General features: G+C 32.7%; 1 protein-coding gene across 4 annotated transcripts; it reads left to right on the forward strand.

Annotated features, from left to right (window-relative positions):
- Positions 1-330: 330 nt before the first annotated feature.
- Positions 331-13667, forward strand: LOC18507034 (receptor-like protein 33). 4 transcript variants are annotated; one of them, XR_016027600.1, is made up of 8 exons: positions 331-1221; positions 1372-1515; positions 5812-5883; positions 8582-8800; positions 9851-9922; positions 10498-11760; positions 11868-11975; positions 13384-13667. XR_016027600.1 is itself a non-coding variant. In XM_088808520.1 (7 exons), exons 1-6 carry the CDS (start codon positions 606-608, stop codon positions 11745-11747), a joined length of 2373 nt encoding a protein of 790 aa, XP_088664646.1. In that variant the 5' UTR covers positions 331-605; the 3' UTR covers positions 11748-11760; positions 11868-12162. The 4 variants fall into 4 exon arrangements, 3 of the variants coding, with proteins under 3 accessions (XP_088664646.1, XP_088664648.1, XP_088664647.1); XM_088808520.1 differs by lacking the exon at positions 13384-13667 and having other exon boundaries at positions 11868-12162; XM_088808522.1 differs by lacking the exons at positions 11868-11975; positions 13384-13667 and having other exon boundaries at positions 10498-10552; positions 10680-10782.
- The last annotated feature ends 1643 nt before the right edge of the window (positions 13668-15310 follow it).

The following is a 15310-nucleotide window of genomic DNA, read 5'->3' on the forward strand; positions in this document are numbered from 1 at the left end:
ATCTTATTAATGATAGAATTTCAAGAAATGTAAAGAAAGACTTGAAACGAATATAAGCGTTCTTGACTTAGTTTCCAGCCCCTCTGACCGTGTCTGTCATGCCTTAACGTTTGGAATTAGACTTCTGTTAGAATTGGACAGCTTAGAGCTTGTTTTTCTTGGCACGATACAGAGGCGTCAACAATGGAACAGAACAAGCATTTATGACAAGTTTATTATACTTTGTTTTTTAGTTAAGAGAAACGTGTGAACACTGGAACAGTTTTTGAAATTGCAGGAGCATTTTACAGATTTCTTGTTCAATATGTATTTGGTGTCCATAACGTGTGGAGACCGACGCTTCATTAACAATCAAACATTTGCTTTTCCTACCTGAAACGATCATTTGTCCATTTTGCTTTTCTTTGATTTGCAGGGCCTTTTCACGGTGCAAAAATCTATAGAACTAGTCAACCGCATAGCTTCGCAAAGAATGCTTCAAGCCTTCAACCAAGTTCGAAACGTGCGTGTGCTAATATTTAAAGAATGAGAGCATCAACCAACACAATGATGCAATAAACTCCGGTGTTTCTTTTTAAATTTGTCTCAACCACAAATATAACCGTATGGAAAATACTGGCTTCCTCCTCCCTCTTGTGGTGTTACTCAACTTTGTGGCTGCTTTCTCGGCAGATTCACCCAATATCACCACTGACCAATTGGCTCTTGTTGCACTAAAAGCCCATGTCACTCATGACCCTCAAAACATATTGGCAACCAACTGGTCTACTACTACCTCCGTTTGCAATTGGATTGGTGTCACTTGCAGATCCGATCATCAAAGGGTCGTCACTCTTAATCTTTCTGACATGGGTCTTGTAGGCACCATCCCACCTCACTTGGGAAATCTCTCTTTTCTTACTCAGCTTAACATCCGAAACAACAATTTTCAAGGCTCGTTACCCATGCAGTTGGCTAATTTGTCTTCCTTGCAATATATAAACTTCGGTAACAACAACTTCGTTGGGGAAATCCCATCATGGTTTGATTCCTTCACTCAACTACAGAGATTGTCTCTGTACAGTAACAACTTCTCTGGTATTATCCCATCTTCTTTGGGTTCTTTGTCAAAGCTTAAGGAGTTGTTCCTATATGACAATGATTTGAAAGGGCAGATTCCTGTAACAATCGGAAATCTTTCTAAGTTGAAATTGTTGGACTTGGGACAGAATCAGCTTTCAGGTTGCATATATTTTTTCGATCTTCAATATATCTTTATTGTGAATATTGGTTTCAACACTAATAATCTCATTGGAGGTCAACTTCCATTGGCTTTATTTGATCACCTTCCTAAATTACAATTTCTAATGTCGGAATGGAACAATGTTTCAGGTAAAATTCCAACCAGTTTATTCAAGTGCCAAGAGTTAGAAGATTTAATTTTATCTAACAATGCCTTGGAGGGAAGTGTGCCTCAAGAAATCGGAAATTTGACTAAAGTAAACAACTTGTTCTTCAGTTCAAACAACTTAACAGGTATGCTTACCATGGACATTCTTTTAGACAAATTAAAATAATTAAGTGGTAATTTATTTTTATTTGTGAGTTTATATTTAAGATTTCAGTTTAATTACACAAGTAAATAAAAATCTTATGAATGATATATAAAAATTGACAATACGACGAAACGGGCTCAAACACTAGTAAGATTTAAAATTCACAAAATTATTCGATAAAGAAAGTCTTGAAACGAATATAAGTGTTCTAGACTTAGCAGGTTTCTAATGGTGTGGGATACTTTTGACTATGGAGAAATAAATTCCAATTTCTTAGCTCCTGCCCTTCGTACTGTCTTAACATTAGAAAAAATATGACTTCCACTAGCTTAGAGCTTGTTTTTCTTGGCAAGTTACACAAGTGTAAAAACTGGAACGAAGCAAGCATTCATGACAAGTTTATTAGACTTTTGTTTTTTGGCTAATAGAGAAGTATGTCCATACCCATATATGAAGTAAAGCTCTGTTTTTAAGAATAAGATCAGTAATACCCACACCACTGCAATTCCTTGGTTTACAAATTCTCTCCCAATTAATAAGATGTAATTTCCTTTTCTCGTTTGACTCACCCTATAAAAAGCACCTCTGAGTTTTGTCTAACTCATTTCTAACCAAGATTGGCATTTGGAACAAAGACATTTAGTCAACATGGAGACCAGATGGAGCAACTCTGATTAAAGTAGTACGACCACCAATAGAGAGTAGCTTCGATTTCCAGCTTGCTAACTTGGCTTCAAAACACTCCAACAACAGACACCAAAAATTAACTGAATGAGCCCTAGAACCCAATAGGAGGCCCAAGCACGTAGTTGGCCCAAGAATTTAGAGTGCTCTAATCCACGCCCATTCCATAAAGAACGCTTTTCTGAAAATTGATTTTCGGACCTGCCACAGCTCCAAAACATCTTAACACCCTTTTGATTTTAGTAAGATCCTTGAAATCAGGTTTACAGAGAACAAGTGTGTCATCAACATATTGTAGATGCGTAACTATGAAACCATTTCTCCCAATAACAGCACCTCTGAACAGTCTGAGGTCAACCGCCTTATACATTAAAATCCCAAAATCCTCAACCACTAAATTAAAGAGAAAAGGAGAAACTGAGCAACCCTGTCTCAATTCTCTATACATCTTAAATTGGCGAGTAGGAATGCCATTAACAAGAATCGAGACAACAATACAAGAAACGCAAAAACTGATATCCAATTCCTCCATCTATCACCAAATTACCTTTTCTTTATAACAAGATCCATACACCCCCAATTAACACTGTTCAAAGCCGTTTCAAAATCAACTTTAAGTATTAAACCACGATTACCATATTTTCGCATATTATCCACAACTTCATTTGTGATCAAGGAGCAATCAAGAATCTGTCTACCCTTTATGAATGCAAATTGGTTATTACCAACCACCTCCTTAACCACCCTCCTCATGTAATTAGCCAAAACCTTTGCCATAATCTTGTACAAACTACTAACCAAACTAACCGGATAAAAGTCCTTCAGTCCTTCAAGATCACATACCTTAGAAATGAGAGTAACGAAGGAAGCATTGATCTTCTGATCCATAAACCCTGTAACAGAAAAGTTACCTACAAGCTACATCACACCGTCTTTAATCCATCTCCTTTGCTTCTTGAAGAAGTTCAAATTATACTCGTCTGGTCCTGTAACTTTATTACTATCACAACAACTCTCAATCGGTTCCTAAACCTCCTCCATGGAAAATGGTTTTTCCAACTGATTTGTTGAATTTTTGTACAAAGTCTTAAAGCTGCAGTGCAACTCCTTGAGTTTAGCAACGCTTTTCCCACTATAAAGATTTTCATAAAAATTCGCAACCTCTTCTTTAATCATACCAGGGTTGTCCACTAACCTTCCCTGGATTATTAAACTATTAATAGAGTTAACCCTTCTTCCAGAAGCTACTGCATGAAAAATTTAGTATTATGATCTCCTCCCAAGAACCACCTAATTCGAGATTTCTGCTACTACGATCTTTCTTCAGCCTTACAAAGCTCCGACGGTCTAGATTTCATCATTACTAATTCATTCCTTATTTCAATATCCTCACCCCCATCTTGAGTAGCCATTGTTTTCTCATGAATGGACAATCCAAGCTTCTCGATCTCTTCAGGTTGTTATGCCATTCCTTAATTTTAGGCTTCATGGCTCTCAATCTGTGCCAAATTCCGCTATTGCTCGACTCCCCTGAATCACTATTCTACTAAGCAAACTCAAATATTTTTTGGAACTCTCCATTATCCAACAAGTGGTTAAATATTTTGAATGGTTTCAGACCCCAATTAAGCACCTCTCCACTAGATCACATTGGATTGCGATTTGATAAAGATCTTGGAAGGCATTTTGAATCATGTTATCTTGCCAATCAAAGAAAATAGGATTCACCAGAAATCTGTCAATTCAGCTGAAGGATGAACTCCCTCTAATTCTTCCCCCGAGTGAATTTGCCCCCTACCATAGGCATATTGATCATTTGAATGGCGTTAATTAAGCCAACAAAGTCCACAGAGCTCCTATCATCATCCAAACCACTACTACGCTCCCTACTGTTCATAACCGCATTGAAGTCACCTCCAATGCACCACTTAACACTTAGATCCCTTGATTTATCAATCAAATCAAGCCGTAGCTCACTTCTGGCCTCAACCTCATTTCGATCATAAATGTTGCCCAAACCACAATTTCAATCCCCTTTTCTGATACGATCCACTAACAGGATGTAGTGCCTTTCCACTATACTTGAATCTAACTCAAAAAAGCTTCTCTCCAACCACCTCTGATTGTTTGAATTTAAAGTCTTGAGCCCCCACTAAGAACTTGATATATCTACTAAACTTTCTACTCAACTTCGACTCTTGTAAAAAAACAACATCCGGTTTTGTCCTACCAAGTCTTCTAACTGCTCGCTTCTTCTCTCCTCTGCCTAAACCTGTTACGTTCCAAGTTACAAAAATCTTAATCACAATAGAACACACAAAACTCACAAGAAGTTATTGTGCTGCTTTCGCCCTATTTTCCTCCTCCAATCTAGAAAACTCACAGACCACTTCACCTCTATTGGTTTCAAAAACAAATCCCAATCGAGATGACACATTCCAGGTTGTTTCAGGTTCTTGAATAATAATCATGTTTCTTCTCAATATGTCGCTGTCGGAAAGGGAGTCATATGAATTCCTACCTGACATAATATCCCTGAGATTTCTTCTGATTTTCCTTCTCTTCCTCACACCAGATCCTATGCGAACACTAAGGCCTGTATTTTTTCTAAAACCAGACGAAGGAGACTTAAAGTTTTTACCCAACCTTTCTGCAACAGGAGACATAAATAAACCAAATCCACCAGCATCCATTAATCGTTCTTCTTGTTCAGTTAATAGAACATCCACCAAATCAGCTTCTTGGAAGGATCCTTCAACTGAAGCTAATGCCTCATTATCAATATTTCTCGTATCATTTGAACCCGCTAACACATCATGAACCTCAGTTGACTCCTCGACCGTCTCCTTATTAGAGTGCTCGGTAGTCAATAATCTGGACTCCTCACCTGAGTTATTAATCTCAATGTCTTCTGATTCCTCAAGCCTTAGACAACTTTCAGGAATAACAATTATTGCACCATTGTCACCATCAGCTTCCCTCCGACACCCTTACAGCACCAACATCGACCTTCTTTTGACACTACCATTCTTCCTTCAGCGCAACTTGAGCAATTTCTTCTTTTTTCTTCTTCTTTTGACACTACTATTCTTTGTACAGTAATCACTTTTCTGGTGTTATCCTGTCTTCTTTGGGCTCTTGGTCAAACACTGAGATGTTGATGGTAATGATATGAAAGGGTAAATTCCTATAGCAATCAGAAATCTTTCTAAGTTGAAATTATTTCATTTGGGAGATAATCTGTTTTCAGGTTGCATATCTTTCTCCATAATCAATATTTCTTTATCGTAAATATTGATTTCAACACTAATAATGTCATTGTAGATCAACTTCCATCAGCTATATTTGATCAGCTTCCTCTAAGTTTAATTAAGATCCAACCATCTTTCTGGTAGAATTTTGACCAATTTATTCAAAAGTCAAGAGTTAGAAATCAATGCCTTGGAGGGAAGTTTGCCTTAAGAAATCGGGAATTTGAATAATTTTGTTTTTTTGAAAAATAAAGATAAATAAAATAGATGCTTAGTGCTCATAGAAGAAAATGCAAGGTAAAATTTTAACCTAGTTTGAGGGACTGAATTTTATGTTTCAGGTGAAATTCCATCAACTGTTGGAAACTTGACTTCTATTAAGCACCTTGAGTTTTGGGGTAACCACTTGACAGGTATAATATCATCTTTCTTCTCCTTTTCAATTGTAATTTGCATATCAATCTGCAATCCTTTTTAAGTATTTGAGATGAAAATTATACATTATACTTCTTTAATTGTTAAAAGTATTAATTAATGCAATGCTTTGACACATAATTAAAGAAAAAGGTTTTCCACTTTAAGATTTTTTATTAATTGATTTTTAATACCACAATGTAAAAGAAAAATGAAAATCTACATCTAATACAGAAAAATTAAAAATTTTAGATATTCATAAAAATGAGAAAGAACCTAAATTTAAAACATTTAAAAATGTAAATGTTAAGACTAATTGATAAAGAACTATATTTTCATGATATTTTTAAAAAAAACTTGACATTAAAAATCATAATACATCAATTTTATAAAAAAATTAAAATTTTAATATTTCAATATTTTTTTTGTCAATTTTTCTGGAAGTTAAATAATGACAAATAATTCATGACAAATTAATGGAGTAATCTTTTTTCCATAGTTTGTGCTTGCATATTATTAAGTTCCATTATAATTTTCTGATTCAACTTATGATTTGTAATATATGGATAGTGATGTGTTAAGATTATAGTTTGGATCTATCCATGGTCATAATTTTGGGTTTTCAGCTTATGGATGTTTGTCTTTTGTTAATATTGAAGTGGGAACACTACTCTATTCCATTGGATTTGCTTCTTTTGGCCTCTACAATATTTCTTCATTCCACTATTCTGAGGAAAAATTATAGAAGAAAAATAGAAAGAAAGAAATTAGAAGTTATAGAATTTTTTTAATTATAGAATTTATAGTATCTGGCTAAAGCTTTTATGTATAAGAAGGAAGCCAAAGAACATAAAAATCATGTTCTTTTTTTTTTTTTTTTTGCTTCTATACTTTCATAATATGCGTGTCTTGAATTGCTGTTTGAATTCCTTTGGTTATATTATTGCTATTGCTTTTATCTTTCTTTATTATTTCTCTCTCTCTTTGTTATGTTAGTAGATTGTGGCCAATCATACCTAAATAAAAAAAAATTGATGACGACTCCATTACAAGTTGAGTGTTTAGGTTTTCGGACCCACACGTTATGACAATATTAATAATTTTTTTCTACTTTTTTGTTTGTCCATAAACTTTTGAGTTATACAAATAGAGGTAGTCCTCTACATATCTTAAGATTCAAATATAAAAGTTTTAAGTTTTAATGTTTGTGTCGGTTAACGAATATTGGCATAATGTGGAATTCCTAAAACTTAGCTATTTGATGTAAAAAAGAATCACCATCATTTTTTTTTTATTTAGGTGCGATTGATCACCTAGTTGAATCTATTTTTTCTAATGAAATCTTAGGCTTAACTTAGGTTCATTAAAAAGAATAGATTCCAGTTTACGAAGCAAACCAGTTTCAAAAGTATTACATATGAGGAAGATATTAGCACCTTCACAACATTTATTTAATTGGTAGCTAATTAATCATAGGTTGTCTTTTTAGCCTGTTTAATTCAACATTTAATTTTATTTTCTTCACCTATTTTGTTATTTTTATTGTCTTTGTTAATTTATTTTATTTTATCATTTTGTAAATAAATAAAACTCTTTGGTATTTGAATTTTCGTTGAAGACCCCAACACTTAGACAAAATTCAAGAAAAATATCTTACCTAGAAATTTCAAGAAGCTATCACTTATAACCTTCTCAAAAATTCCATCATTGGAGAATTTTTATTTATATGTGTTTCTATTAAATTGACACACACATGAATGTTATGGCTCTATTCCTAATTTACAAAACATTTTGTTTATTAATATTTCATATTTGTAATAACTATTTAAAAAATGAACCTTTTTTTGTAAGATTAATATATGAAATTACCCTCCAACACATATGGCAAGGCCCCATAATTATTTTTACTTTGAAATATGTAAAATAGTTACCACTTATAACCTTCCTTAAAAATTTCATTTAAAATAATTTTCCTTAAATAATTATAAATTTTTTCTATTTATTAAAATCTATTTTACTATTTCATCATATTCTATTGCATGATTTATTGTTTTTTATGTTTGTGATAATTATATAAAAATAGATCTTTTCTGTAAAAATAATTTATGACAATACTTATGGTAAGATCCCATAATTATTTTTACTCTAAAAAACTTTTATAAAAAGTTAACACTTGTACCCCTCGTTAAAAATTTCATTTAAAAGATTTATCCTTAAATAGTCATCGCTCTTGATCTTTCTAACATGGTTCTTATAGGCACTATCCCACCTCACTTAGAAATCTAACTTTTCTTGCTCAACATAACATCCGATTTAATAATTTTCATGGCTCATTGCCCATGGAGCTGACTAGTTTGTCTTGGTTGAAATATATAAACTTTGGTAACAACAGTTTTGGTGGGGAAAATTCCCATCATTGTTTGATTCCTTCACTCAACTTCAGAGCTTGTTTCTATACGGTAACAACATCTATGATGTTATCTAGTCTTCTTCGTGTTCTTAATTTGTCAAACTTTGAGGATTTGCTCCTATATGACAATGATTTAAAAGTGCAGATTCCTATAGCAATTGGAAATGTTTCTGACTTGAAATGGTTGTGTTTGGGAGATAATTTGTTTTCAGGTTGCATATCTTTCTCCATCATCAATATTTTTTTATAGCAAATATTGATTTCAAACAATAATAATCTCATTGTAGGTCATCTTCCATCGACTATGTTTGATCACCTTTCGAAATTGCAAAGTTTGGATTTTCATAACAACAATCTATTTGGTAGAATTCCAACCAATATATTCAAGTGCCAAGAGTTAGAATTTTTATCTTTAGGTTGGAATGACTTGGAGGGAAGTTTGCCTCAAGAAATTGGGAATTTGACTAAATTAATCCACTTGCATCTCGACATGAACAACCTAACAGGTACGCTAATTATGGGCCTTCTTTTTAGACAAATTGAAATGATTAGCTGTCATTTTTTTTATACATGAGTTCAAATTTGGATTTCAATTTTTACTTTGGTTGAACTTGAAAACTTAAATTAAAAGTAAAAAATTTAAATTCCAAATTTAGTATAAATATGGCTGATAGAATTCGTGAAAAAGCTGACTTTCTTAATTATTGTAGAATTTATCAGATTTAGACAATTTGATATCCAATTACTTATACCCTCCAAAATACTTGTATCAATGTTTTTTTTTGAAAAGCCTAAGTATTTTTATTAAGAACCGCAGCCATTGTGCCATCTAAAGTCTCTAGCCAAGGGGGCTTGGAGACTTCTGATGGCATATGGACCCTGGCTACTCGGTATGGAACACTGTACAATTGCATCAGCGTGCCACTTACAAAAGAACTGCAACACCACTTAAACCTCATTGTTACAAAAATTCCTTCCTTATTAGACTTTGTTAATCCACTGCCTTTACATTCCTAACCTCAGTCACTTAACTTGGAATGGCTCACAAAACTGTACACAAACCATTCCCTAAAGCATTTTCCAGGACAATGAAGATCACACGAAAATATTACACAATCAAAAGGTATGAATATGAGAACTCAACTGTTCTCATTATCCCTTTCTCTCATAATATGCAAGATGTCTCTTCCAGCATCATCCAAGACCTTATGTCGAGCCATCCATCAGGGATCCATCGCACCACTCCCTTAGATGCTATCACCCTCCTTCTTTAAAAACAGTCCATTCTTCCTCTCACCACATTTCCCCTCTTCCACAATTTTTTATAAAACAAAATAATTAATTTAAAATATATAATGAAAAGTTAGTACTACTTATAATATAATTAATCTATATAAAAATAGAACCACCCGTTTTGTCATCTTAAAAAATTAAATATATTGTGCATAATCTTTTTTTAAAAAACTAAAAGTTGAATAAAATAGTAACTTAGTGCTCAGGAAAGAAAAAAAGGCTTTATTTGTAGTAAAATTTTAAGGGGAGAATTTCATTTTCAGGTGTAATTCCATCAACTACTAGAGGCTTGACTTCTCTTGGAGCCTTTCACATACAGTCTAACCATTTCACAGGTATCATCTTTCTTTTCCTTTTTATCCTATTTCTGCACACACATATATATATATATATATATATATATATATATATATATATATATATATATGCAATCCTGTTTTAAGTATTTGTAATATTTTCATTCTCGGTTACAAAGTAGAAAACGATACAATAAAAAGATTATTATAATTATATATCAACGATTAAACAAAAGAAAAAAAAAACAATGACACATCAGAGAGTGTATGATTTTCTTTAACTCTATGTGCGCATCAGAAATCATTTAGTTAGAGCAAATTATTTGTGTCTATGTAGAATACTAGTAATTTCTTATTTGAGGGTTTCCTTTTGTTAGATGGAATAAGAGTGGATGTTGACTTAAAAAGCCAAAAAAAAAAAAATAATAATGAAGAATTGGTTTTCATAGTTTGTACTCGTTTCATTAGAATGTTCTTATTCAACTTATGATTGGGGAGTGATGTTAAAGTAAGTTCCAATTGAGCAAAAGGAAGTATCATTTTTTGTATTTTTATAAAACGACTTCTTCCAAAAAATATTCAATCTCTTAACCTTTGTTCATATTTTCTTCAAGGACCGCTTCCAACTCTACCACCTTCATTACTTTGGTTCCGCGCATCAGAGAATCAGTTAGTTGGAGAATTCCCTTCCTCAATATGCAATTTGAGCTCCCTTCAATTTCTCGACTTAGCTATGAATAATTTGGGCGGAATTATTCCAGAATGTTTTGGAAATTTAACTTCCTCTCTTTTACAGATGAATCTATTTATGAATAACTTTCATGGAAAATTATCAAGAACTTTGTTTCCTAAAAGTTGTTCGTTGATAAGTTTTCGCATCAACAACAACCAGCTTGAAGGGCCAATACCACAATCCTTGGTTAACTGCAAGGACTTGGCACTTCTAGATTTGGGGAACAACAACTTAAGTGGCACCTTTCCTAGTTGGTTAGGTAAATTGAATCTACAAGTTCTCGGCTTAAGATTCAATAGATTCCATGGTCACATTGTCAATTCTGAAGTTGCATCTTCCTTCTCTCATTTGCGGATCATTGATCTCTCTCACAATGAGTTCAGCGGTTGCTTACCACCAAAACTTTTAGAAAGTTTGAATGCTACAAGCAATGGGTATGAAAAGAAAGGTGAAGTAGAGTTCATGAGAACTGGTAGCACTGACGGTTTCTCTGTGTATTATGATGAATCTTTCTATATTACAATAAAAGGGTTGGAGATAGAGTACGCGAGAATCTTAACCTCTTTGATGGTTGTTGACTTCTCAAATAATCAATTCAGTGGACATATTCCTGAAATAATTGGAAAACTTCAATCACTTATAGTCCTCAACCTTTCTCACAATAGTTTCACAGGTCCTATCCCGTCATCCTTAAGTAATTTGTCTAAGGTTGAATCATTAGATCTCTCATCAAACAAGCTTGACGGAAGAATTCCAGTTCAGTTAAACAATCTTGGATTCTTAGCGGTATTAAACCTTTCTTGGAATAATTTCATCGGATCCATTCCTAGAGGCAAACAATTTGATACTTTCACAAATGATAGCTACATTGGGAACTTGGGTTTATGTGGACTCCCATTATCAAAAAGCTGTGGAAACGATCAGGGTTTGGAACCACCTCCAACAATATTTGATGATGATGATGATGATACAACAAAAGAATTGAACTGGAGATTTTCTATATTGATGGGGTATGGATGTGGGCTAGTATTTGGATTGAGTATGGGATACATCGTGTTCACAACTGGAAAACCGTCGTGGTTCATTAAGATGACCAAAAGAGTTCAGCAAAAATATGTTAGAAGGACATAATTAATGCTCTCAGGTGAGTTTTAGTACTTCTAAAAGCATAACAGTATTTAATTACCATTACCATTTTTCCTTTTAACAAGATGTAAGGTTTAGCTTTGACAAGGTTAAAAAATTTCCCAGGTTGGATGTGTTCCAGTTAAGGACAATACTCCCAAGGGAAGCCAAATCATCCAATAAGACATTGGCAAAAATAGGATTCTGACAAGGAGATATTTCAAGCCTTGTGTGGTACGGGTTCTATCATTTTATATATTGTCGTGAACTTTCTTTTGTATATATTCTCACAGCTTTTGTTCGACCCTTGAGATGATTTCCTTTTCTTTTTTCAGATTATTAGATTGTTAGTCAATAATTTCAGTTGTATTATTCTTATCCTATTTATTTTATAGATGATTTTCATGTGACCTTTTTGAGATTATGGTATGTATTTTCAACATGATATATATCTTCAACTATCTTAAGTATGAGTCCATGCATTCTCTCTCTCTGGTTATTGCTTTGTGTGTACATCTTCAACTTTTGTTAAGCGCAATATATCTTCAATGTTAATACTTCAACTCTCTTGATGCTCAATGTAGAAGGAAAAAAAAAAGTTTTGATAGTTAAGGAGCACTGTTGTCCTTCAAATTGGATACATTTCTCAAATTGGTTTTGCATGTCACTTCCTTCAAGAAAGCGATCTTTTGCAGTCAAATTACGCACATATTTCACTGAATTAATTAAAGCCTTGGAATCGATTGAGAAGTTGTTCCAAATATCCTAGGTTTTTTCTAGAGAAAAATAAGTTTCAGCACAACTTTCTAAGCATATTTCTCTTTTTCAAGTGAGTATTTTTATTGCTCTAACACGACCAACCTCATGCATAGCATTAAGATTTTCATCCCAGAGATTACAGATTTTTTTCCCTTTTTTTCTTAGCTCAAATTTTGAATTATTTTTCTTTTTTTTTCTTATGTCATCTTTTGATCATAAAGATGGATTTAATTATTCAAGATTGATGACAATTATTTTTCTTTTTTTTCTGGACCTCAAATTTTGAAATTATTTTTCTTTTCTTTTTTTACCTTAACTCATCTTTTGATCCTAAAAATGGATTTAATTATTCAAGATTGATGACATCTGCAAGCTTGCTCAAAAGTTCTATCTTGATGACTTCACTCATCAAGAAAAATTGCATAAGCAGCATGAATTATAGTATTTTGAACTTGATATTAAGAGAGATCCATATTTGCAAAGTGTTTCAACTCTCTCAAAGCTATGTTAGTTAATGTTAAAAGCAGAAAAATCAGCTGTATATCTTCTCCTATATCATTTAATTGCATATGAAATATGAATTCGACCATTTTGAACTTGATATTAGGCAAGATCCATATTTGCAAAGTGTTTCAACTCCCTCAAAGCTATGCCAGTTAATGTCAAAAATAGAAAAATCAATTGTATATCCATTCTTAGATTGTTTAGTTTGACTTATCTTAACTCTTCTAGTTTCTATAACAACTACAGAACGTGCATTTTTAGTTAGAAAATTATAAAGACGAAGTTGCATAATAAGATAGAAAATGATTTTCTTGCTAATTATTCACTTATTTTTTATATTTAGAAAGAGATTGTTAGTACCATTTGTCGTAACGTGCAGGTTCGGGAACTCGACCACTAGACATGGAACACTAGGAGTCGCCACCAATCCTTTTTCATCTAGGTGTGATTGGTCACCTATTAACTTTACTCTAATCGACAAGGTCTTAAAGACTTTAGGTCCGTCGAAAAAACGATAAACTGGTTTACGGGCTTTAGAGTGGGTTCAGAAGTATGGTTATGCATAGGGAAGGATTAGCACCCCTGTGACACCCGTTCCATAAACAATACCATTTAATCATATGTTATCCTATGATAACCTAAATAATTGATTTTATTCTTATGTTTCCCTAGTTATTGCTTATTTATTTTAGTCTCTATTTTATTACCAAATTAAAATATTTTATTTGGTTTTACTGGTGTGACGTGCACATGATGCAATTATGAAATATATGGCATAAAATCTAAATAATGACAAACGAAAACCTTTTGTTGAGGAAGTTTCTCAAATTCGCCTATCATACTGGTGAGATCCGAGAGTATTTCTCACTTAAGGAAGTACTTGAGAGACTCACCTTCGCAAGTTTAACAAGTAAATCCTATAATCAAGGTAGTCATTTGTAAGTAAAAATAATATTTTTCGTGAATGAAATCATTAACATGAGCAAAAGACTTATATTAAGGACATTCTCTGAGCCCTCTCATTGTACTGGTGGGACTCGAAAGTATCTTTTCACCTAAAGAATTTTTTGAAAGGACTCACCTTCGCAAGCTCTCTTGTAATGTCCCATCATTGGGGTTTTGACTCATACACACAATATGTCTACATGACATGACATTTAAACGATGCAATAATGGTGCGTGACGTGCTACAAATTCCAATGTCTATTGTTAATCACAATCACTATAATTTTACCATTTTTAAAATTTTCTTTTTATTTCTTTTTTTTAACTTTAATTTATTTTATGGTTTTGTTGCTCTCTTTTTCATATATCTTTTAGAAAGAAAAATTATTCACTTACTTATTATATTACTTTTCTTCCTATAAATGTTTTACATAGCTAAACATTTTATTATTTTTTTGTATCTACCCTTTAAATTTTCTATGTTTATCATTGCAAAACTCTATATTGTCTTATGTATTTTATCTATTATTTTTGTGCTTATTATGATTATCAATATTATCATTTTTATATTTTTTTTAGAATTTTTTTACACTTATTTAAGATTATAAATATTGTAACTCGAAATTGAAACCCTCTGATCATACTGGTGGAGTTTTAATCAAAATCCTTCACCAAGGAAAAGTAATTCGGGATTGAGACTTCTCGCGTCCCAAACGAATGCCTATCATCAAGTTATTCAAAATAACCAAAAGAATTTTTTATCATATTTCTTCTTTATATATATATATATATATTATAGTTAAATATTTTATAATTACCTTTTTCATGTCTATCTATGTATATTTTATATAACTAAATATTTTATTGTGTCTATTTTTTTTCATCTGTCTAAGTACATTTAAGTCATTATTTTAATCCTAACCATACTAATGAAATAGAATAGACTTAAAATAAAATAAGATAAGTGCTCCAAGAAATTAACCTTTAATGTACAAGGCAAGAGTCCATTATTTTTCACCACTGTTGGGCCTTCTTCACTTCCTTTTTCCTTTTTTGTTGGTCCCATTTTATTTTCTTCTTTTCTCTTTTCTTTCACTGGGCTTTTTCTATGGGCCATCCCATTCTTTCCCTCGACTTCTCTTTTTTGGATTTTCTCTCTATTTGGGCTTTATCCTTTGGATGGCCCACTTTCCCTTTTTTTCTTTCTTTTCTCTTTTTTGTGCCCTAGTAGCCTCCACTTTTTCTTTTCTTTTTTCTTTTCTTTGTTTTCATTCCCGCTTCTTTCTCTCTCTTTCCTGCTCTTTTTTTTTAAACCCTAACTTTCCTTAAACGGCATTGTTTTGGTGCCCTTTCTAATCCAA

Source organism: Theobroma cacao, chromosome 7 (genome assembly GCF_053813885.1).
Source record: "Theobroma cacao isolate CCN51 chromosome 7, ASM5381388v1, whole genome shotgun sequence".
Classification (NCBI taxonomy): Eukaryota; Viridiplantae; Streptophyta; class Magnoliopsida; order Malvales; family Malvaceae; genus Theobroma; species Theobroma cacao.